The following is a 24,730-nucleotide window of genomic DNA, read 5'->3' as shown; positions in this document are numbered from 1 at the left end:
ATACGTTCAGGTTTTGATTTGAATGTGGTTGTGACTTTTCAGTGAAGGTTTTTCATGTTTTTGAAAACCAAAGCACTTGCCAATTTGTGCTATTTCAAATTTTCTGGTGATTAATTTGTGACTGGTATTTAAATTATAATTGGAATTTCTTTGTGTTAAGTAAACAGAGTTAGATTCTAAAATTATAAAATATATATTCAGCCAATTCTTGTCTGCTTGCTAGGAAACTAACAAGAAAAAACTTGCAATTAATTTTTCAGGACTTTGACATCTTTCAAAGAGGTTTTGAAGAAAGAAGAAAATTTAAGTATTTCTGGTGAAAAGGAAATGGATCATATGTTTCATCTTGTAGATGTCATAGAAGAAATTATGTTTGATTTCTCATCTTCTTCAAATCGATCTCTAATGGAAAATACCTTGAATAATGCAATAATATGGATGAAAAATTTTGCTCAGGGAGAGGAATCTTCCACCAATTTCTCACCTGAAGTTTCTGAACTCCATAATGAGCTACAAAAAACATCCCAGCTTCTTCAGAGGTTCTGGCCAAAAAAGAAGATGGAAGTTTTCTGGCATATAGTTGAAATTTTATTCTATGAACTTCGGTCTAGGCTTTCTCATTTGAGTCAAGTGGATGAGGAGGATGTAACTGAGTACTTATCTGGAATTATATCTTCCATTATAGAAAGTAAAATCCATAACAGAAGTATGGTGTTGATACAAAATATCCTGACTGACTGGCCAGAGTTAAATATTACTGCTTTGAACCATTTAAAATATTTAAGTGAAAACTTCCTAAGAAACCTCTATGAATTTGGATCATTGTCTGGTGATCATGTCAATGTGTCTTTCAGCACGATTCCTGGAGTGAGCAATGCCTCCTCTTTATTTCTCTCAAATGCAACTTTTATGTCTAGGGCACAAAAATTAGGAGAAATTGTGCAAGATTTCCTTGAAAACATCCAAAAGTTAAACACAACTAGTGTGGCCTCACTTGTTCCAATACTTTTCTCTCTGTATCAGAATGATTATTTGGCTTCACATGTTAAAAGCAATAGCACTGTGTTAACATTTCTTTATGAGACTTCAAAAGCTATGTCATCTTTTCAAGTATGGCATGATTTCCAAAATAGGGATCTAGTTTTTGATTTTCTGTCTGAAACTTTTGACCTGCTCTGGAACCTCACCAGTAAGTCTCTGTGTGAAAAGTTACTATTAATTTACAACTACACAGAGTTTCAGGCCCAGTTTGTTGCACAGAAAGGAAAAAAAGAAATGCAAGTTGTCTATGGCACTCTGAGCAGCCTTAAGACTTTATTTATAGATGAAGAGCTCCAAACAGCTGCCTTTTGTTATTTGGATGAGTTTCTTGATATCTCTCAAGCATGCCTGGTAAATAATGAGTGCACTGATTTTTATCTAGCAAACATTACTTCTGCAGAACATTCAGCAGAGGTTTATAACTCACTTCTGCTTCCATTAGACAGTGTCCTGTCTAATGTAACAAACTTGGGAGATAAGGTAAGTGTGTCTTCTGCTTTGCACTGCACTTTTACATGGCTTCAAACCTGGATTGAGATTTTTGAAGAAGCATCCAAAATCTTAAATTTGAATTCAGCCTTTTTTGTCTGTCTAAGAAATGATTTGGCAAATCTTTCTGAAAGTCTTTTAAATGCAACTCATGATGAACTGTGCAATAATACAGCTATGGCTATTGTTGAGTCCACGAGAGAAACAATGAAGCTATTAAAAGTTGTATTTCAAGATGGTGTCAATTTAAATGACTGGAAAGACTTTGAAGTTTTCCTTGCTAGTCTTCAAAGGGTATTTAACAATGCATTTGACATCACAAGCTTGCTTAAAGGTAGCAATTTAGAAAGTGTTTTAGAAATGGTGGGAGTCATGATAACTGAACTGCAGAAATCTATACTACAGGTGATTAATGAAGAGTTTTTGAATTCTTGGCTTGATATTTTCATCTCAGGACAATCTGAGGGTGAAGATAGGGATGCTGGTGTATTTGCCACTGGAAACTCCCTTTCTACTATTCTCAAGCTCTCCCAAAAGGAACTTGAAATTATTCTCACTGAGATAAATGACACATCTGCTTTTTTAAAAAGTGTACCTCAAGACAAATACATGGTTTGTATCAGCATTTTCCAGAATATTACCAAACTAATTTTGGACAGTACTCTGAAAAACATAAGCTACTTACAAACAAATTTTTCATCTCATCTTAATTCCTTTCTGAACTTTTATAGTACAGTGGCTGAAGCAGAGGATTGTAACATATGGATAGATGGATTAACTAATTTCAGTGAAAAATACAAGTTGTCTTCCCACCCTGAAAGTGCAAAACATGTTTTATTTCTTCTGCAGTCTCTGGGAAACACCAAGACAGATGCTAAGCTGATGAATGTGATGGACTTTGTGAATTTAATTTTTAATTTGATACTCCCTGAATGTTCCCTGACTGGTTCTGATGTGCATTGTGTAAATGTTTACTTCAATGTCATAGCACAACCTTTAAAGTTTATTCTCCCTGATTTTCATATAAAAGATGAAATTTATATGCTTGAATTTATTTTTAGACTTTTAAATAATTCTGGGGAGCAAATACAAATGATTATCAGTGATTTACTGGGGCACTCATGTATGTCAAATAAGACCCATTTTAGTCAGTCAGTCCATGGATTTAACAGGTCTTCAAGAATGCTCCTTAATCCTTTTCACCACATTCAGCTGTTATCAATGGAACTTGTGTCAGAAATTCAAACTCTTCTGAAAAATAGAACTTTTGAAGTCCAAGAAAACAGCTCCTCTCATTTGGACATTAAGATGGAATCTTTCTTCAGTGAGAAAAATATCAGTTTGCTGATGGAGTTCTTTCAATATGTGATTAGAAAACTTGACTCAAACTTGCAGAGTGAACACAGAACATTTCATCAGAAACTGATAGAAACAGCAGCTCTGAATATTGAGCTGGTAAGGAAGGCACTTAAAATTTTCAAGTCTCCCACTTTTACTGACTTTCCATTAAGAGATGAAAAGGAGTTTCTAAAGCATGCAGTAGCCTTGGTGCAAAACATGAGAAACATGGATGCTGAGTTCTTGATAAGTAGATTCAAACAAGTCCAGAAGAACCTAGATAATCTCTTTAAAAATATACAACCTTTTTATATTGAGAACTCTGAGTTAGAAGGTTTAACAGAATGGTGGGATGCATTTGAGAACATTTCATGTTATTTGAACCTGACTGGCTTATGGCAAATAACACAACTTTTTGAACAAGATGAGCTCCATGATGTAGAAGATGTATTTGACCTCTTCATTGATATCATCAGCCTTATGGAAAGATTAGCCCATGGAAACATTACAGAAGCAGTAACTGAAATATATGCTTTCATACTGATTCAGGAAGAAAAAATGCCAATGTTTACGGATGAGGAGTTCTCTAATCAAGTAGAAGGTCTTCTAATGTTGCTGGAGACCTTGAAAGACATTGCTCATAAACCTGCAGAGGCCTCTGATTGTTATTTTGCAGCATTCTGCTGGACTCTGACAACAGCAGCACCTCAGAGTGATCCCACTGCTCAAACTTGTGACTTTGTGCATAGCAATTCTACTCTTAGTTACAGTGCAGTCGTTGAAGTCATTAAAGAGCTTAAGCTCATCACTCTGGAGGATAATTTCTCATGCTCTATGGAAGACTTACAGGTGAATATTACTCACAATCTGACTTGTTTTTTTCATCAGATCAAAGAATGGAACTCTATTCTTTTGAAGTTTTCTGAGCTCCATCATGTAAATGGCTCAGTTCTCAAAGAGCTGATAGATTTTTGGAATGAGCTATCCCTTTATGCTCTGCCGCTGCAGGTGAATAATTCATATGCAGTCAATTGTTCCTCCACTCCCAAGAGACAAGTGGCTTTAAAAATCATAGAAATACTGGGCAGTGTTTCAGTGGCAGACATGGAGATGGCCAAAGGTCTTCTGGAACATCTTTATTGGGGCCTAAGGTGGAACAGACATTCAAGAACATCACTTAAGGATGCTCTTACTAATGTTAAGAATATGACCAGTGAAGTTTCCAGACTCCTGAATACAGAAGCTGTCCTTTCTTTTCTTTCTGTGATTCAGCCTCTAATGACACTGTCATCTGTTGGAAACCAGACATACTCAATGCTTATGATAATATCAGCTTTAAGTGGAAACAGCAGTATGTCTGATAACTTTGAGAACTTCTGGTTCCCTATAGTTACAAGCATAGAAAATTTGTTGGTGAATTTTACTGTTGAACACTTACTTGTAATGATAGACCAAGAGTTTAAATTACTGAAGTTAGCCACTGGACAATCCTCTTCAGTGGCTCCTGATGTTTTTATACAGCAGTTCAAGATGTCATCTGTAAACACTATATTAAGAAATTTTGAAGACATACAAGAAGTTGTGAAGAGTGTTCTATGCGAGTGCAACAATAAAAATTATTCTAAAATGATTCATACTCTAATTTTCCTTATGACTAATGAAAGTTCACCAAATTACCTACTACTAGCTGTCAATGACATTATTCACTTTCTGGAACTATTCCGTAATAGGTCTAAGGAAGACTACACTGGTATGTTGTTTGGTGACAGTCAACTTAGCACAGAAAAATGGAATAATACTCATGCTCTTAATTCAGTTTTGCTAAACAATCTCTTCCATATAATTGCTGATCTTGCTGTTATAGAAGAAGCCTTGCATACAAACAATACTGAGCTTCAGATAGTTGACTTCATTGATTCATTTTTTTATAATGCACAATATAAACAAGCTTCTACTCAGTCCCAAAACAGAACTGTGGAGATTATACAAGAGATTTTGCAAGTGATATTTCAGTCTACTGGAGAGCATGACAGGAATGAAATAAGGCTATTACTAAAGGATTTGCATACGGCTGTAATGGTGGAAATGAGGTGAGCATTTTCTATGTACTCATTTTCACAAGTGTGCTTACAATGACAGAGGGGCTCTCTGTTTATGAACAGATCAGTCAAAACTTTGTTAATTACTGTTTCATTTCAGATTTTTGCCAATTTAAGTTGTTCAGACCAGCTGTATTGGGTAACAGATTATATTGTGGGGACCAGTTTATTGTTGTGGTTAGTCATCTGTATTGATACTTAAATTGGTGTGTTTAGAACTATTATAAAAAATATTTGAAGATACTTGTATTTTAAGATCCTTACAGATCTGAACACTTAATCCACTGTTATTGGTGGGCAGCAGCCATTTTTGTCTGTGGAGCTGCAAATTAAGGAATGCTTGGAACTATTGCTTTGTGGTTTGTGCTTTTTGCTTTTGGTTTGTTTGTGGTTGGGTTTTTTGTTTTGTTTTGGGGTTTTTTAATTTTTTTTGTTTGTTGTTGATCTGGTTTTTCGTTTTTTATATCTAAATGTAGCTATCCAAAATTTCTTTAGCTTAAATTTGCTGATGTCTTGCGCTCTGGTTAGAGTGTGAGGTTTTTCATTTTAACAAATGCAGTTTCTGAAGAAATTTTCAGCCAAGATCCTTTTTTTTTTTGATTACTCAGATCAAATATAATCTAGCAACAGAGGAAACTCTTCTTCAGGAAAATGTTTACTGATACTTCATTTATATAAAAGTGCTTTTAAACTGGAATTGCTGAGTTTAAACAATACTGAATGAGCCCATAACACGACTGCTCCAAACAGCTCTAGGGTGTCTTGCTGGTGGAACTACTGGTCCTACCAGCATAGACCAGCTGAGAAATGGCATACTGAAGTTGGTGCATGGCTCTAATGTGGTATTTAGACCTTTATGATTAATGTTCTGCAAATATGTGACACCAGTGGTCAGCAGGGTCAGGTATTAACCAAATCTATTGAAAAATCAGAAGTAAAGACCAGAAAAGTGGTTTATTTTCCCCACATGCTTATCAGCCATTTTGAATATTCTGCTCTTTGCCATCAAGTCAAGATATTCTGTAGGTTCTCAGCATTTCCGAAGCTATCACAATTATTCTTATTTTGTGAAGGTACTTTTTAGCACTCCTAAGGTATTTTTTTAATGTGCCAGTATTACATTCTGATTTCAAAATAATTCAGACAAATGTAATAACTGAATATTGAAATCCTTATGTGGTTCATTGAAGACTGCAACTGTGCATAGTCACTTGTTGAAAATGTCCTGTGGAACCCTTGTTATGAAAATAATGTTTTCTAATTAATGTTTTTGCAGAGCATCTAAAATCTGCAAGATTCTTCAGGAACATTTATACCCTGATAGTGTCCTACTGTTGCAGAAATTGCAGTTTATCATTTTGAGTGTTCTCAAAATCTTTTCAGGTTGGTTACCACAGCAGTGACTATATAGGTCACCATATGTGTCATATGTGTTAGTATTGTTAAACTGAAGTTTTACTAAGAAAACTTTTGTACAAATACATTAATTTGGGTGATGCCAAGAAAAGAAAGCATGCTGAGGCCTGGAAACTAAACCAACAGAGGAACAGGAAAAAATTATGCAGATCAAGCAAAGGGATGATTTCTTTCTGGAGTCTTCATGTTGATTCAAAATCTCAGTGGAAGCAGAAGGTCTTGCTGCTCCTCTTCAGCTAGTGAGCTGAGTCATGTCACAGGGCTTTTTTTAATGAAGCAGAGTTGCCACAAGGCACCATGTAGCTGACAGTAAGGAAAGATGGGGCAAGTACTGAAAGGAAGTAGCATCTCCCTCTTCTGGCCATGTCGAGCCAGCAAATTGGCTATCTGCATCTGAATAAATTCACCTTTAACAATTTTTGAAACTTTAATGTGTTTCATTACTTATGTATAGGCCCCCAAGAGGTGCGCTTTAATATTGACCTGAGTATAATTTCATATCATGTTTTCTTTGGAAAACAAAACCCTGCACTTTTAAAACATTATATTTTATTGCTCACATTTGTCTGTAACATTTTATGCCGAATTAATTTCCAAAAATAGCATAAGATGTGATTATTTGATTAACACCCCTCCTCACTCTCCTGTGACCCATGTAGTTTCAAAGAGTACAACAGTAGCAATGTTGTGTGTTGTAAATACGTGATACTGAAAATGTGTGCAGGTACCTGGGCTCTGTCTTTGACCTCTGAAGAACAGTCTGAGAAAACTGAGATTAAGCAATTCATGTCATTCTTATTTCAATACTCTGGTCATAGGAATGTTTCATAATGTTTCATTTGTTACAGAAAACAGTATGAAACCTAATGAGAAAAGATGAAAACTGTTTGACTTGGTTTGAATTGCTGAGTTGTACTGTATTACTTCTATCAGCAAGACCAAGGTTTGCTTTTTTAGAAGCAGTGGTGAATGTTTGTTTTAATTCCTACTTGACTCGTGAACCAAACATAAAGGGAAAAAATACCCAACCCACATGGGTGGAAAAGTTAACTTGATCCTGCCATAAGTGAGAACTTGGTAGTCAAGCCAAATTCCTTTACTGCTATCCCATCTACAAACCCACTAAAGGCAGGGGAATGGAGCTTTTTTCCAAGGACATGGGGACTGCAAGGTGGGGTAGAAACTGCCTCCATGGATGAGCAGGTGATAAATTTCCCCTATATGGGTTCATTATCCCTAGATAAGGAAAATGTCCATATAATGCTGTTTCTCTCCCCTTGCAGTTAGGGTTTCAGAGTTACTGTGCACTGAAGCGTCAGTAACATCCTGATGTCTCTACTGGGAAATAGGATCAGGGGAGCCTGCCTGAGGTCAAGGTATATGTGGTTAATATACTCAGTCAGCTACTCACAGTTGTGCTTCTTGCTCACAAAGACCAAATCTGAAATTTTTCCTCTCTAGTTCTGTATCAGGTATTGATGTTCTTATCATTGATCAGGAAAGTGTAATGGAGAAGCGTAACTGAAGTTGAATCCAACCAGACCTTCAGATAGAAATATTTCTTTGTGCCTTTAACACATCAGATTTTCTTTGCTTTTAAAAATTCTACTGTCTTTTATTAGTTGGCTAACTTTTAATTTGATTCCAGCATTTTTCTGGGTTTTTTTACTGATTAAACATGGACATTTTCTCTTACAGAAGAACCAGTTGTCTTTGGCAACATTTTCTGTGTCATTACAAAGTGTAAAGATGGATTAACAAGTCACTTGCTCCCTGCTATCATTGAAGGGATTGCTGTGGTACAAGATCATTATCAGGTTTGAGTGGTTCCCACACTTATAAGTGCACTGTAGAACATGCATTAAACTCTGGAAACTAATGGAAGTTTCCTTTTTTTCCCCACACTCTCTGAATGGCAAGTCCTCATGGTGGCTATACAAAGCTGATGGGTATAGCTCTGATAGTTTTGATAGTGATAACCAGGAGAAATTCCTTAAGTAAACACTGGTGAGCTTTGCAAGCTGTAAGTATGACTAGAATTATTAGAATTCCTATAACTACAATAACTGGATTGTCAATCAGTATCAAACAGCAGCCCATTTTTAATTTCTTTAAATTTTTGTCATACTGCTAATTTAGTGAATTAGGGTACATTCATACTTTTAAATCTTCACAGGAACACTTGTGAAATCAAACCAAATACAAATAAACTTCTTGGTCAGATTAATTCCAGCTAAAATAAAAGTTGCAATTACCAGTTGGGGTCAGTCTGTTTTTCCATAAATGCATGAAATTACCATGCAGTGTGAGTAATATTTGGCATATAGAGACTCATCTAGAGTTGGAAGACCTTTGGATAGCACACACATATGAAATACTAAGGTCATGCTTTTTAGTGTAGACTTTGCCTCCTCTTTGTGGAATAACTCCCCTACTTTATTTACTCATATGAACAGCAATGCTTTAAAGTGAACAGATGACAAGAGGCATCACTCATGTCTCAAAGTAGAATTTTGAGGACCAAATGTGTTTCTGTAGTCCCTGCCATTCTATGACCTACTTCTGCAAGTGTTAAAAAAGCCTTGCAAAATCAAAAATGTGAATATTGGTGAGAAAAATATGAAAGTGCGTACTAGACAGAGCATAACACAGGAAAAAGTTTCAACTTCTTTTTTTTTTTTGTTGAATGGAAACTGGTGTTCAAAACAATTTTTTGGCACAAAGATAGAAATGGTCAACATAAAAATCCCCAAAACTAACAGATTCTTTCCATTTGAAACAAATTTAAAATTAATTGTTGACATTTCTGTTAGTGGATGAATCTCCTTGTCAGGCTAGTTCCAATTCCCAATTTGGATGTTTCCAAAACTCAAATATTTGAAAATTCCTTTGTTCCTGAAAACTTCTCACTCAGTGTCAATTACTCATACAATGAGTTAGAAAGTATGACCTTACCCATATTCTCATTTGAAAATATGCATCATCTAGTTGCCAAGAGCTGCTTCTTCAAGGTGAATTTAGTGACCATATCACTGTGTTTTGCAGGATGTTGAAAGATTGTGGTCTACTTTGAACAAGGATGATTGTGAGAGTATGGCATATGTAAACCAAAAGCTTTCGAATACTTTGGAGAGCTTCCTGGGAGCCTTGCAGAACACCAGCAATGACAGCTGTGAATGCCAGCTCATGTTGGGGAACATAGAGAAACAACTGCAAATGTAAAGACTTTTAAATTTTGGTACTCCAAACAATTTTTATTGTTAGCGATGTTATTCTCTGCATATGTCTGTGTTCTAAATTATGTAATTGCAGGAGAAATACTGTCTCTTTAAGCTTTGTTCATTTACCTGAAAGTTGAGAGGATAAAATGTATAAATTATTTCAGTAAATAAGAAAAATTCTGGATATTTTTAAAAGCCCTTACATTTTTGCTGAGCACTTGCAGAATATTTTGCTGCTCCATCAGCTGAATGCTTTTGATCAAAACTAAAAAAGTTTGCAGTTTCCTATGACTTCAGCTAGGTAAAAATTTTGACATCTAAATTTTTTATTTAAAGCTGATTTAATATGGGTTGTCCTTTCAGTAGCTGGATATCTTTTTGCAAAAAATTAAACATTCAGATCAATTCAGCAGTTCAAACAGTAAACTGATGGGTTTGAACTCCAAATACTTTCTGATATTTTCTATTCACTTGAGGGAAAACAGAAGATTTTAAGTCAATGAATAAAACTGCTACTACAGGGTACTTCAAATTTCTATCTAGAAGTCAGCTAGAAGTGGTCATTGTTATAATTTTTGCTATACGAGTTTGAGTGTTGGATTGTTTTCATAATGAGCTTGAATTGTGTTTGTGAACTACAGTAATAACACAGAAGAACTTGAGTTTAGATGCTGCTCCTAAGGACCACGGACTGATGTCCAGTTTTTAAGGAATAAATAATATCTGATGGGTGCATACTTCTTACTTAAATTATAATAAGATAGACTTTATTAATCTTGAACTACAGTTATTTGTATCTCTAGGTTTTAAAAATGTGTGTTCAGTAAGTAACATGGAAGTGAGACATTGTTAGACCTGTCCTTCTTCATAAGCTACCGTTTGCTAGAGCCCTTAGCCATTAGGGGGAGATCCATACATTTGCAGTCTCATCTAGGCACAGAAATACATAATCCCTTCACCATATAAATACAGAATGAGAAGGTCTGTAGAGGTGCTTTTATGTGCATACAGAGAATAATGTTACCCTTTTGCCTCATTTAGTGGCTGTTTCACTCTTCATGTTAGTCTCTATGCATAGAAATGCCAATGACTTAGTTCTGATAACTTGTGAAATTAAGGCTATCATTTCAGGTTGACTGAAAATTTGGAGCTACAGTTGTCAGAAAATCCAGCAGCAGCTTTTCTCAGCAATTTAAATCTCTTGAATGGTGAGTTCCATTTTTCTTCACTTTTTTTATAAGCCCTTGATGTGCAATTTTGCAGAACAATATTGGTTTCTTCTTCAAACTTCAAAGGTACACTGCTTATGTAGACTACCATTGCAATATATTTTCATTGTACATGTGTGCATGTACATGTGCTTGAGTTGGCACTGAACAGCATAGTTTATTCAGCCAGAGTGTTTCCAGTAAGAGGTAGGGATTAATTAGAAAGAAGAGTGGACTTAAGTTAGTGAAAGGAGAAAATCTTAGAAGGCTGTTATACTAATTTCAGATGTTTTTGTAATACAGGGATGTGGATTAACCTGTGTTTTTATAGAATAACAAAAACAGATACATGAGCCCTTAAATCTGTCAGGAGGGTGACCTTTAAAGTTGAAGTAGGAGTGAAATACATGATATGAAGTTTTTGTCCTTTATTACTGCTCACAGTAATTTGAATGAAAAGGATACAATCTGTGGGAAATCTATTTAAGCAGGTTGGTACTCTTGGGACTATTTTCCTTTTCTTTCAGATGTGAAAGTCAAAGACTGTGTGCAGAATCTTACTCAGTTGAGGCTAGACATTGGTTCCTCTGTCAATATTTCTGAAGAAAGTATCAATACCATCTTGGAAGCCAGTGTCTCTCATTCAAAGGTAAAAGATCAAAAAGAGGTGTCAAATTATTGGGTCAACCTATAGCCTGATGTGCCAGCTGAGGCAAAACAAGCCACACTGTTATTGTGGAATCTTATATTTTCACTGACCCTTTCCATGTGGCATATTTTGTGAGTTTTTGGACTTCAGAATAATAATGTGATACATTAAGGGATCAATTTATAGTAGCACTTCTGGTATAAATGGCACTGCTTCATTACTTTCAGCAGTGTTTTACCCTCTTTTGTTGACACAGAACTTGAGTTTTGCTGTCTTGGTATTGTACAAAAGATGAGGGTTTCTGGAGATATCATTTTGTATCTTACCACCTCTGCTCCTTGCAGAGTTGTCTTCTGTATTTTTTTTTATTCCTTTGTGTATTCCTCACTGTTCTTACATTATCTTACCAGTATCTTCCTTTACTTTCACTTTTTCTGTTGTCTCTTGAATATTGTCAGTTTTCTGAGTGAAAGACTGTGTGTTATCATTGCTGTTTTCTGTAATCCCCGTGATCAGTAGAAATCATGAAAAAAAGCCACCTGCTTAACAGGCTCTTTCTCCGGTTTACATGACTGATAAGAGCTGTGGATGCATTTGGTGTAAACTCATGAGGTCAACCAAGCAGCCACTGGGTGTCAGTGATGCTCCACTTGCGGAAACTGTAGCAAGTCGTCTTGTGAACAATGCAGCTATTAAAAAGGCAGCTCAGACCATCAAAACTACTTAGAGATGATTTGTTCTTCTGCTTCTTTGGCATTGTGACTGCCTTTATTGTTAGCTTGTTATTGTCATAGCAGTAAATGGTAATGAGAGAAGTCATCTGAAAGCAATTCAGTTAAATGGGATTCAGTGCACCTTTGATCCTTTGGAATAATAATGCTAATTGATTCCTTGTCAAATTACTTTCCATCCTTACTTTTTGCCAGTCACATAGAGAGCTTAGATATAAACACACATGTCTCACATTTTATGTATTTATACAGATTTTTTTTTTTGCCTAAGTGCTTAAATCCTCCCCAGCCCAACTGCAGCATTAAAATTCTGGTTCTCTTACTGATTATGCAAGCTGCACAACTACTTTTTAAAGATATAATTCAGGCATGCCCTATATGTTGTCTATATTGGCACTGTCTGATAACCCTAATGATAGCTGCAGGCCCATTGTAGTCCTGTATTTCTGTCATTGTATACTGTACTGTGCTTACCTCTAGAATGGTAAGAATAAGCCTGACAATTGTTTGTGCTCATTGTGCTTAGCTATTAATTGCTGTCACAATATTATGTGCTGGTCATTCTCACTGCCATGTGATTAAGTGCTTTGAAATAGCTCAAAACCTATAAGCTGAAGACTATGAGCATTCATTCACTCAACATAACAGTTTGAATTAGCTCCGATATTCACAAAGCTGGAAGGAAAGTTCAGAGAAACTTAACCCAGTGGTTAAAATACAGAAGGAGTTACAGCAGCACTGAAATGGTGATATTTGTCTGGGGCTTGAGGAAATAAATTTCTGATTGTATCATGCTCAAGTTTCCTCCAAAGAAGCCCAGATCAATATATCCATATTCCATTCCTTATATGCACACAAAAAAGTGAATATTTAAATATATAGGAAATTCTTTAGAATCACAAAGACAAAATTCTGTTCCAGAATAAAAATCAAAAAGTCAAATTAGTAAGTTGGAAAACAAAATATGCATAGGAATTAAATCACATATCCTGACCAGCTTTGGCTCCTAAAGGTATTTCTTGCAGATCCTCTCTGTTACTGGGTAATGTTACTAGCAAGAGATGCATCCAGTGGAGGCAGTAGAGGTAGGTTCTGTCCTAAGCAGGACAATGGAGCACTGTACTTTGTTCTTTATAGGCTCCTACAAAAACATGTAATTTTTCTGGATTTGTTGAGAATGGGTAGCTAAGAGCTCCTGAGATATCTGGACTACAAGGACTTGTCTTTTGATGTGACATTTTTGTAGGAAGGAATAAACCATCATTGCCCAAGGTGGTTTTATTGTAGTCTCACCCAAGGTCTGCTTATGCATTTGTCCCTTCATCCACTATTAAATAACACTTCAAAGGAATGTTTAACTGAGCAATGTGAGCAGGCTCAGAGTGAACACTGTGCCATATAGGCATCCCCAAATGTTAATTTTGTGTGTCCTTTGAAAGAAGGAAGGACCATATTATTTGATTTTAGTGATTCATACACCTAGATTTTGATCTTTAGGTGGCTCTGTAACAAAGGAGTATATCTGCTAGGAGTATGTTCAGCATGGTAAATATGCCTGCTTATGGAATGAATGCTCATAGAATGAATGATCAGTCTGCGAACAAATGAAAGTAAATATTTTTAAAAAATATACTTCATCTCTTTATATGTACATAGAGTATAAAGTAAGAACATACCAATCTGATATAAAGCTGTATAGTTTATTATTTCAGGTCTGTTGGTGACTGCAAATTGTCATGTTACTGTGACAAAAATTTTCAACTTATTGACTATAAAAAAAAGGTGATGCATTCCAGGGAGAAAATTTTTAATACACTTATATTGTCATAGGTTTATTACAGTGCCTTTGTGGTAGCTTTAACTGGAAGATGTGATGAAGAAGTACTTAGCCTGCTGCTAAAGCTGCCTGAAAACAGTAAAACTTCCCTGGTAGTGGAAGAATTATGTTCCTTGCCAGCACTGGACTTGTACACCATGTTTGTACTGATTATACAGAATTTGAACTTACGTTACATCATTTACAAGGTAAGATGGAAAAAATCCCATTTGGTTCCTATGTTTTTCTTCTGAAGATGGTGCAAAGCACACAGGTAGATAGATTGATAATTCTATTATTTCTTCAGATGTTCTTTCTCCGTGGAATATTACACTTTTTGTCTTCATTTATCTTCACAAAACAAACACAACCATTGAAGAATGGGGTTTATAGATGTTACTTTATTTCATTTCTTGTCTCCTCAGAAAAATTATCACTGAGGTGTTAATTATGAAAGCTTTACAGAAAACACAGGAGGGCAAAGATGCAGTTTTATTTTTAGCAGAGTTTGCAGTTCATACAATTAGTCACTTCTTTATTTCTAAGTGTGGAAGACTGATCTGGCATCACTGGAGCTAAAACAAACACAGAAGCTCACATCACAAGAATGACAAAATTGTTTTCTAGGAAGAATTCAGAGCACTGTGGATGCAAAAATCTGTAGCATGCATGTATTATCTACACAACTGTAGGTAATCTGAGGTCCAGTGGGGGTTTTCAGTGAGATACAATTTTTACTTACAAAAGAAAAATTATTATGTTGCATCTCTGATAATTAAAAAATATTAATTTGAGTTCTTTTGGGGTAATTGATTGACAGAACACAAAGTGCTGTAAGTATGAATAGCCGAAATAAAATTATAGCACTGGGAGAAAGAATGTTTTGATCTATAGCCAGATTATATTCTGGATGCTGCATGCTCAGTAAAATGGGTTATCCACAGACTTTTAAAAACAAGACTATTTCCCAGAGTAGGTAAAGATACACAGAGAGAAAAGAAAATATTTGTACTTCCTGAATTATCTGCAAAAGAAAAAAAAAAGGAAGAAAATAAAACAGTGTTTATTCAGGTGGACATTTCTACTGAATCCCATGGAAACATAAAGGATTTCTAGCAAAGGAAAATTATTGTCAGCTCATCCTAAATTATAATGGAATACGATTTTTCTACAGTTTTTTTGTTTGTTTGTTTTGTTTGGTTTGTTTTTTTACTGTGCAAAAGCAGGTGAAGGTCGAGAGGAAAATTAAGCACAGACATTATAGTAGGAAGCCCAATAAAGGTGGATAAAATAAAGCTAATCAGAAGAAGCAACTGAAAGTATATAGTGAAATTATAGTATTTTTATTATTTTGCATAGGCAGGTAACAATGGATTATTTTGTGGTTTTGGATCATCTAAACAAGCAACAAAAGCAAAGAGAATAGAGAGAAAATTCATAGTGGCAAAATTTGCATGGTAGAAATAGCAAACAGCCAACTGAACTTAGGTAAAGCAGGGAATGAAGTGCATGCAATCATTTTGGGTATGAAAAATGCAATGCAAATGCAGGAACACTGTGACAGGAAAGTTAGTTGCTTTCAGACTCATATTAAACAATAAAAGTGGTTGCTAGATTTAATTTAACTTCCAAATTATTTTTAAAATGTTGAAGTGTTGCAATGAGCATCTTTAACCTGGTGAAAGAAAAGTTCTCATTTACACTGAATTCCAAGGGGACAGAATGTTGCAGATCCCATTAGCATCTTGTGCTGGAGAGCTCTCCTCAGTTTGGCAGGTGTAAACATGGTCTCTGAATTTTAATTCATGATTTGTCATAGGCCAGTTTGAATATTACCAGAAAATCTTTCTTTAGCTTTATTTGAGACTAACTGGGGAGCTAAAATAAAAGAAGCTTTATTAGGTATGATTTGTAGGAACATTGTAAAATTGTTTTAGAAAAAGGCTGAATAATTTTGAGTGTTTCATTGAAAGGTTAAAATTTATTTCTAACTGGAATTTATTATAATTTCTGTCCTTCTTTTCCAAGATCCAGATACCAGCTGAGATAGGCTATGTACTAAATATGCTACTGGATGTGGTTTCTAGTATCAGCTCACTTCTCAACAAAGTCCACCATGTCATGGAAAAGCTACCAGCGTTCCTCCAAGGAATTCAAAATAATGGTGTGCTTGACATCTCTGCATTGCAGCAGGTATGTGTATGCCTTCAATTTGCAAAATTAAGTCCCATTAGGAAGTGCTTAGCTATGGATGCATGCTTAGTAAGGAGGCACACTAATAGAAATGGTGTCCTAGAATGTTGGGAACTTAGAGAAGAGTATCCATAGACCCTAGGGAGATTGATTTGGTCTCTTTCAAGCACTCTAGTAATTCTGAGACAATTGATATATTGTTTCTGTCATCTCTTTTTCCACTGATTTATGAGATCATAGCCCAAATTACTACAGTGTTAGTCTACTCGTTAACAATAGTGTGTATTATCTGTGATTTGAAGATAGCCATGCCTTTTCTGCTGATGCTGTATTTTTTTATGAGCAATGTTTATAAGAAATAACTTCACTTTTTTAAAGGATAAGATTTCAAGATAGCCTGTGTGTGCAGTTCTTGAGTTTCTGTTCATGTCTCCTAAGGGGTTTGTATGATAGTTCTGCTTGAAGTCAAAAAAAAAAAAAAAGAAAAAGAAAAGAAAAAAAAAAGAAAAAAAGAAGAGAGGCTTGAGGTGTGAGGATATTTCTTTTGTTCCTGTCTGTGTGTGCATCTACACAGCTAGCACAGTGGTGTGTGCGGTATTAAATCAATGAGAAAAAAGGTTTATGTTTCCAAGCAAATTCCAATACCATGGGAAGACCTGCTGACTCCTATGGCATTACCTTCTGGGTTTGCTATCCTGTGTGGAAACTTGGGGATTGAATCTTGTTCTAAAATTGCAAAACCCTAAAAGATCCCTCAGTGGTAAATGGTGCAATCTTGTTTATTACTAGAGTACAGAGTAAACACTACCTTAAGGACTAGTTTTCCTTAGTGATATGAATCTTTTCCAAGATCTAGTCTGTGTGATAGAGACATGTTGCAAAGCGTTGTTCTGGTGCCTATTAGTTTTAGTTTTAAGCCTCTCCTTTTGGGGTAACTCGTTGGCTGCCACACTGAATGGTGGCTTTCATCAGATCCTTGCATCTTTTCTGCTTTGCTTAAACTGGCTCTGTTTGTGTCAGACTTACTTTCCAACAAACGAAATATTGTTTTTGGACTGAAATCCCAAAGTTATTTATTTGATAGAAGAATGTTCTCCAAAGCTGTTCAAAAAAAGTTTGCAAAGAAACAAATGAACAGCAGAGGGCCATCTACTCACAGTTTTAAACTTTGCTTCATGGCCACCTTTACTATCCTGTAATATACCATAGATTTAACCTTGAATTTTTGGCCTTTTTTAGATCTTACCTTTTTTGATCAATCTTTATTTTTCAAAGTTTTGTTAAATCCCTTCTTCTTGAGAAATTGCAGTTTTCTTTGGTCACCTTATAATTGGTTGAAGATTAAAATAATCAGTGTCTATTTCTTTTATTAATAAAGTAGATGTTTGATTTAAAGAGCTCTTCTCTGTTTTTTTTTTCATTTTTAGACTAGTAATAGTGGTTTAAATATCCTTTCTTTTTCAGATTTCACTGGATTTTTTTCTACTTTCCAATAATACTTTTAATTGATTTTTTTAGCTTCTTTCTATGGTGGCCAAACTTGTGCTACTGAATAAGTGTTCTACCAAAGTGAAGGTATTGCTTATGCACTTCTCTCCTTAAATGTTTTCTTCTATTTCCAGAAGAGTCCATCCTTCTGGATTTTTTTTGTTTTCATGATAACCAAGTGCAAAGTAGTTCAATGACCTAGAAAGATTACTAAATAAAGAATATAAGTGTTTTTAAAGTAAAAATATGTTGACCTTCAACACAGGGAAAGACAGACTGACAATTTTGAAGCTAATTTTGAAAAATTAATTACTTCTGTAATGGAAGAGATAATAAAGTCATTGTCAGTTAAGCACCTGGATTTCTGTCTGAAAGAAAAAATGAAAATGAAGAAATGACTTTAATATATCTATAAAATATGATGTTGAATTAATATGCTACACATTGTGTAATAAAAGATGATGTAAAAATAGTATATCTGCCAGTCAGTAGTAATTGAAATAGGGAGCCACATTCTACCATTAACAACACTGAGTGAATGGATAACTCCCTGAGGAAAAACACTGCTGATTTCAATAATGATTTTTGCTTGTTTATTGGCTGTTTAAAATTATTCACTTATATTTCCGTACCTAATTTTTGTAATGCTTGTCACTCATGAATAGATAAGCTGGAGGGGACTTCTTGAGTTGCTGAATGTAGTCAGTTGAGAGAGCCTCACTCTGTAATCCTTCCACTAATGTGAACAAATTTTCTGTTCAACCTACCATGGCTGAAAAGCCTGTTGGGCTTATAAATGTATAAAATTCTGACTTAGATTTATTCAAGGCTTGCATGTTCATTCTCGAATCAAAAATGTTCTGTAGTATTTTTAACTTCTCTGACTTGCCCATATGTTTATGGAAGGCTGGTCACAGTATTTCTCTGTTTTGATAGGTTTAATAGACTTATTTTAGAATTTGTTTTGTTTGCTTTAGTTTTTCTTCTTTTCTAACAGACTCTTAGTTGTCTCAGACAGCCTAGTGTCATTACTTCATGCTGAGTTAAGGCTAATCTTGTACATTTGAAAGAAGAAATGTATACAGCCTTTGAGGGGAATTATGACTGATGACTTGTAGCTGTGGTTTTTCATGTCTATACCTACTAAAATGACTTTCCTAACCTTGCATTCAACTTTTTCATAAGCTGCATAAATTTTTCTCTCTCAGATGATCAAGTATGAGTGATGTACTCAGGTAAGCTTCATTTTATAGCAGCATCTCATGATTTTAGTTTATATCCACATCTCATGATTTCAGTTTTGCACTGGTACAGTTTGTTTTCACTTTACTTTAAAATAGGTAATTGGCTTCTTGCTCTATGGCATTCTGATATTTTTTGTCTTCCAATACCTTCTGGATTTTTATTAAATGGTAGACAAATTTCAGTAATTTGCTTCTTTCAGGGCTAAATAACATCACAGTGGACCCAAAATCAGTCTCACAGGAATAAAAAATATCTTATCTGTGATCCAGTGTTTTGTTTCCTGTTATCAGGCTTCCTGCAATATCTTCTTATCATGACTTTTTACCCGTTAATGCTAATGAATATTTTCTAGAACAAAAACATTAATTGATTGTTGGAGTTCACCTAGATTAGAGATAGCATATGGGGATTTTTATTTAGGAGAAAGGACTTGCCCTCCCATATAAATAGGTTGTGTTGATCAGGAGTGATAATTTGAGAATGCATTAAATTCTACTCCTCAAATATTTTTTGTCTTTAATGCCCCCCACTTTTAAATGTACTGCGTATCTTGCCCTGTTAAACATCAGACCATTATTTCCTGGAGCATTATGTCACTCATTCTTGAGTATAGGTGATTTTTCTACTTTTTAAATAGTGCCATCTAACTATTTAATGCCATCAGCAATTTTGCTATCTTCCCCTTGATTCTTCTGATTTCAGTACAATGAAGACTTTGTTCTGTTTGTGGTTTTCCCAGAACTAGGAATATCTATTTCTCTGCATTTGTTTCCTTTAGCCCTTCTATTATTTTGAATTATCTTTAACCTCATTGTAATTTCCCAAGAAAATGGCATTATTCTTATCTCTCTTTAATGTAAGGATCCTGAATGTATTTTAGTTTCACGTGCAAACTGTAGCCCAGTTTGCCTTTTAGGTTTCTTTTGTTGAGTAGCTGATATTTGTATTCCACACGAATTTGGTTTTATTCATAATAATATTTTAGGTATACAACCATCCAGTGAGGTCAGAAGTCCCTGTGCTATGAGTTTTTTTGCCTCTATTTGATAATCGAGTTCCAGACAGACTTTACGTCTTCAAAAACAGCCTTCCTCTTCCACGAATTTGTTAGAGGGACTTGCTTGACTGATTACTTTGTTTGTAGGAGGTGGTTGTTTGGATTCTTGATTACAGTTCTACTTTATATAGTTTGAACTAGAACTACTGGATCAAAACTCCCTTTTTTTTTGCTGAACATCCATTGTATATAATTCTCCCACTTTTTGAAAGCCAAATTTTTAGGAAACATATCTTTTTGAGTTAGTGGATAGTTAGTTGAAAGACAGTAAGTAGATTCAGCCTGTTGGTAGCTGCTTACTACATAAATATTCAATATTTAAGTTTCAAATTACTTTGATTGGAGCTGGAATTAGAGAGTTTGTGCTCTTTGACTGAAATAAGCCTCATTTATCGCTCTAGGTAAAATAATCACTAATAAAGATTCAAAACCACTTTTATACAGCATTGTGCATAAAGTTTATTTCTCCAGTGAAATCCATGCCAGCAGATATATTCAAGGGCTGTGGATGTCGGCTTTATGAAATTTGGGTACCATTTATTTACTATACTTCGAGCTGAGACTGTATGGTAAAAGTAAGATTTTGGGAGCAGCTAACACTGAGTTTTAAATAACACTTACTAATATTCCTCCAGGATTACTAAAGGAGCACCTGGCACTTCAGTAAATGCATTGATCAGAATAAACTGTTTCTAACAACACAGTCTCTAAACTGTCTGTGATTAAGTCTTTATGTAAAGTGCTGTACTACTTTGAAAATTGACTCTTCTGTTTTGGATAAATTCAATGATAAAATGCTAACTTATTTCAGTGTTGAATGTGTGTGTTTTTTCCTATTTGCCAGTTGTGGAGTCTTCAAATGATGTCTGATAGTCTAGTTATATCTTTCTTGACAGGCATCTGCAACAGTAATGAGTATGAGGTGAGCCAGTGTACCCCTCAGTTATACTCTGGCAGCACATTCCCTTGCAGTTGTATCCTCTTAGAATGGTGCACCTGTACACATTCCATGAGACAGCAATTACAACTGAGCACGTTATTTGAAAAGCAAAGCTGCACAGAGGATGAGGCTGTTGTTTTAGGGTTTTTTTGAATGTGGTGAATGATGGTGCTTAAGCCACAAAAGAGTCAGATTGCTCTCTCTCCTCATTAGATATATGTTAGTCATGAGTAAATGGCAATAATAAATGCTGGTATGACTCAAGATGTGCAAAAACTAGAAGCACACTAACAAGTTAAGAGAAGTACTTAAAAACAGGCTTTTAGGGTATGTGCACTTGAATATGTTTTTTCTCTTCTTATCAACTGTCTTCACTGCAAACATATATTGCAAAATGCGTTTGATTGTTTCTGCTGCTTTTGTGACACAAGAATAATCTGCCAGAAGAGCACACTGACAATGGAATCAGGGTGTCTGTAGTCCAGTTGTCTTGACATTTTCATTCCTTTTTTGCCTAACTGATACATAGTATTTTTCAAAGTTTAATGTAGTACATTATACTACTGTCTTTCACTGAGTATCCTGATAATTAAAACTACATTACCTTTCCCCGTGATAAATGTGATCAGAAGAACAGAAAAGAGCACAGCAGGCCCTCCTTCTTAAAGGAAGTTTCAACAGCCTAATTTTGTCAATCTCCTTGGATGCCAATATTGACAAAATAGCAGAGCTGCTCCCTGAAGCTAGTAAAAGTAAGTTTGATTCATCTTTATTTCTGTTAATTTGTTCTAGTTTTTGCAAGGTGGGCAGTTCAGAAGTTCAGCTGTTGGATCCCTGGAGTCTGTAATCAAGACAGTGTGTAAAGAAGAATCTTCATTTTTCAGCAATGCAAACTTGTTTGTTGACATGTCCAGAATCATGGGACTCTTGGAGGACAATATGGAAAAATATGGCATTCCTGAAGACTCATGTAAGAAAAAGTATCAATTACAAGTTGCAGTATGCATTCACATTTTAAAGAAACTTTTCCCTCTTAAATGGAAATATTTATATACCAGCTGACATCTCAGTTGATACTGTGATCTTGAGCACAAGGCACTTACCAGTAAAAGTTTTACGTCTACGAGATAATTGTGGATGAGGGAAAAGTGATTCTGGTTGTTTTCTATCTTTGCAAATTATAAATACGAATATTCCTGTCTTTGAGACATATTTATTAGAATTTTTAAAGTACTTGTTATTAAAACCAGACCTTTGAGATACAAGATTGAGAATGTATTGCTCCTTGCCTTCCGTGAACACAAAGCTGTAACATTATTGTGCAGTAAAATATGCAATACTTCTGTATAAAATGAGTTTTTTAATAGCTGATATACCTATTCTCTTTGTCAAGAGCTCAGAAAAATCTCTTTGCTCCCTTTCCTCAATACACATTTGCTGACCCTGATTAATTTTAATATTGTTAATACCCTTGTTAGTGCCTCAGTGGCTCTATGTGAGAGATGAATACAGTGATAGAGTGTCACTGGGGAACGTTCTGTTGTTTTATTGGTTTCTACATCCAGAAACTGCCTCTGGCTGGGCTGGGACCCTTGGGAGGGAGTCAGAGCTCTGCCTTGGCCTTCACATTTACGCGTGTGGGATACAACAAACAGCTCTGTTTTTCTTTCCTGTCTGAAGAATGAAGGTAGCACGATGGCTGATTAGACAGATTGTTTGGAAATCAGTCTCTTTCAAAGCTCCTTAGGCCAGAAGCACTGTTTTGTGATGTTTGAGGTTTTTTTTTTAGTTTGTGAGGGTTTTTTTGTTTTGTTTTTTGTTGTTGGGGTTTTTTTTTGCAAGTTGTCACAGCTCTGAAGTGTTGTAAGACATTTAACTGTAGGACCCAAAGTATCTGTAAAACATCAGTTAGTTCCAGCATTCCTTTAATTGAAGTAATACTGTTGCCCATATTTTAAAAATTTGTAAATGAGGTAACAGAAACTGAAAATAAAAAAAATAAACAAATGAGGCCACAGAAACTTGATTCACATTCCTTCACAGTGATTAACTTGTATGTATTTTGTGTATACCAAATGCTTCCTGATGACTTTTTGAAAGTCACAGGAAACTCATATTAGCAAATCTTTTGTGCCTTTAGAATCTTGAAGTTTCCGACTGGCCGACTTGTAGCCTCTTAACTCTTTGCTGTTATTTAGCAATGATTGTGTTTAGTAATGGTTGTTTCATTTAAGAAAGTAAAAATTTGGGCAAAGATCTGGTTGTTCCCAGTGAAACATATCTGACACTTCTTTCTTTTGTCAGGAGTTTAAATTTTTTGGCCTAATTTTCCATTATGTTAAAAGATTTGTCTTCCTTGAAGACTTAATGAAAGTATTTTTCTTCATAGCACTAGAAATGACATATTTTTTAATTCATTCATAATAGATAATCAAAGGCCCTAAACACATGAGCTGGGCATAAAAGTCTCAATGTTTCTCATAGGAAGCTCCTTGCCTTTACATGAGTACAAATGCAATGAGATATCTTGGAAACTATTCCTTAGATCATAGTTCTGAAGGGCATACACCCTAATGTGTCAATAGCCCTATGTGATGTAAGAATGTTGTTTTTAAGGAAGGAACACAAAAATCAATAGATAGATTTTGCAACTCAAGAAGTTACATGTCATGACAATTTTTTCCCCGTCTTTTTGGTAGGTTCTTATGATATTATGCAAATAGAAAAGTCTCTATTTGTGAAGGAATTTGTGTCTTCCTACTTCTTTCTTATGTAGGAATACAAAGATGCAGAACAACAGAAGGTGTGGAGGGAGGGATTTTTTTTCTCTTTTAAGGTGACTTTTCCCTCTGTATTCATTTTGTGGGCAGAGGTTTAACATATGTCCTTCTGCTCTAAAATGCGCTGATGTAACTTTTAGGATAGATGGGGTTCACAGGCTGCTTTTCACAAATGTGAGAAGTTCTTTGGGCTCTGATTAATTTTCTCATATTTGGTATTCAGAGTTCTGCATCCTCAACATTATCATAGACTATGGTTAAACAATTTCTATTCAGGGACCTGTAGTGATTGCTTAGTTGTAGGTACAGAAAAATCAAAGGTGAGCAAGTCAGATCTGTATAAGACCCTCTGAGACTGAGAGCAGCTAAGAACAAACAAGGTCGTAGCTGCTGCAGACTGTTGGAGGAGAAATCACTCCCTGGGAGTTCTTAGCCACTCCCTGGAGGTTTCTCATGAGAACACCTCAGGTTTCTCACAGCACACCTGAGATGTAACTGAAAACAGTTAGGATGAGTTCATCAAAACACTGGACTTGTGAGATATGGGTTATAACCAATTGGGACATGCAGTTAGATGGTGTGAGGTTTAATTTAGCCAACTGAACATAGCCTTAGCCCTGTATAAACCATGTGCTGTGTGTAATAAAGTTGGCATTCACTTGATCATACTGGTCCGTGTGTAGTGTCCGTACTTCTCCGTGTTATTTATTGTTTACTTAGTGGCAGTTGGATGGTGTTTGGCATGGCGCTGTGGCAGACTCTAAGACTCTTTTCTTTGAATAAAAAAAAAAAAAGAAATCCAACCTCGTCTGTATCTGTCTGTCTTAAATGCAAGTTTGTCTTTCTTTTCACAGCTCCTTTTTGCTTGAAGCTTTATCAGGAGATTTTGCAGTCTACTAATGGGGCTTTGCTATGGACGTTCCTGAAACCTTTATTACATGGGAAGATACTGTACAATTCAAACATCAACATGGTTGACCTGGTGATGGAGAAGGTGAGTATCAAAAAAACTCTACTAT

General features: G+C 35.4%; 1 protein-coding gene across 1 annotated transcript in view; it reads left to right on the top strand.

The window, feature by feature from the left end:
- Nucleotides 1–24,730, top strand: part of ABCA13 (ATP binding cassette subfamily A member 13) — a 161,774-nt gene that overhangs the window by 24,987 nt on the left and 112,057 nt on the right. The window contains exons 11-20 of the mRNA XM_071553007.1: nucleotides 261–4,958; nucleotides 6,244–6,350; nucleotides 8,082–8,200; nucleotides 9,429–9,601; nucleotides 10,736–10,812; nucleotides 11,340–11,461; nucleotides 14,023–14,217; nucleotides 16,037–16,201; nucleotides 21,724–21,901; nucleotides 24,566–24,705. Coding sequence (XP_071409108.1) covers nucleotides 261–4,958; nucleotides 6,244–6,350; nucleotides 8,082–8,200; nucleotides 9,429–9,601; nucleotides 10,736–10,812; nucleotides 11,340–11,461; nucleotides 14,023–14,217; nucleotides 16,037–16,201; nucleotides 21,724–21,901; nucleotides 24,566–24,705 — 5,974 coding nt within the window. The remainder of the gene's footprint in view (nucleotides 1–260; nucleotides 4,959–6,243; nucleotides 6,351–8,081; nucleotides 8,201–9,428; nucleotides 9,602–10,735; nucleotides 10,813–11,339; nucleotides 11,462–14,022; nucleotides 14,218–16,036; nucleotides 16,202–21,723; nucleotides 21,902–24,565; nucleotides 24,706–24,730) is intronic.

Source organism: Pithys albifrons, chromosome 4 (genome assembly GCF_047495875.1).
Source record: "Pithys albifrons albifrons isolate INPA30051 chromosome 4, PitAlb_v1, whole genome shotgun sequence".
Classification (NCBI taxonomy): domain Eukaryota; kingdom Metazoa; phylum Chordata; class Aves; order Passeriformes; family Thamnophilidae; genus Pithys; species Pithys albifrons.
This window is presented reverse-complemented; position numbering and strand designations above follow the sequence as displayed.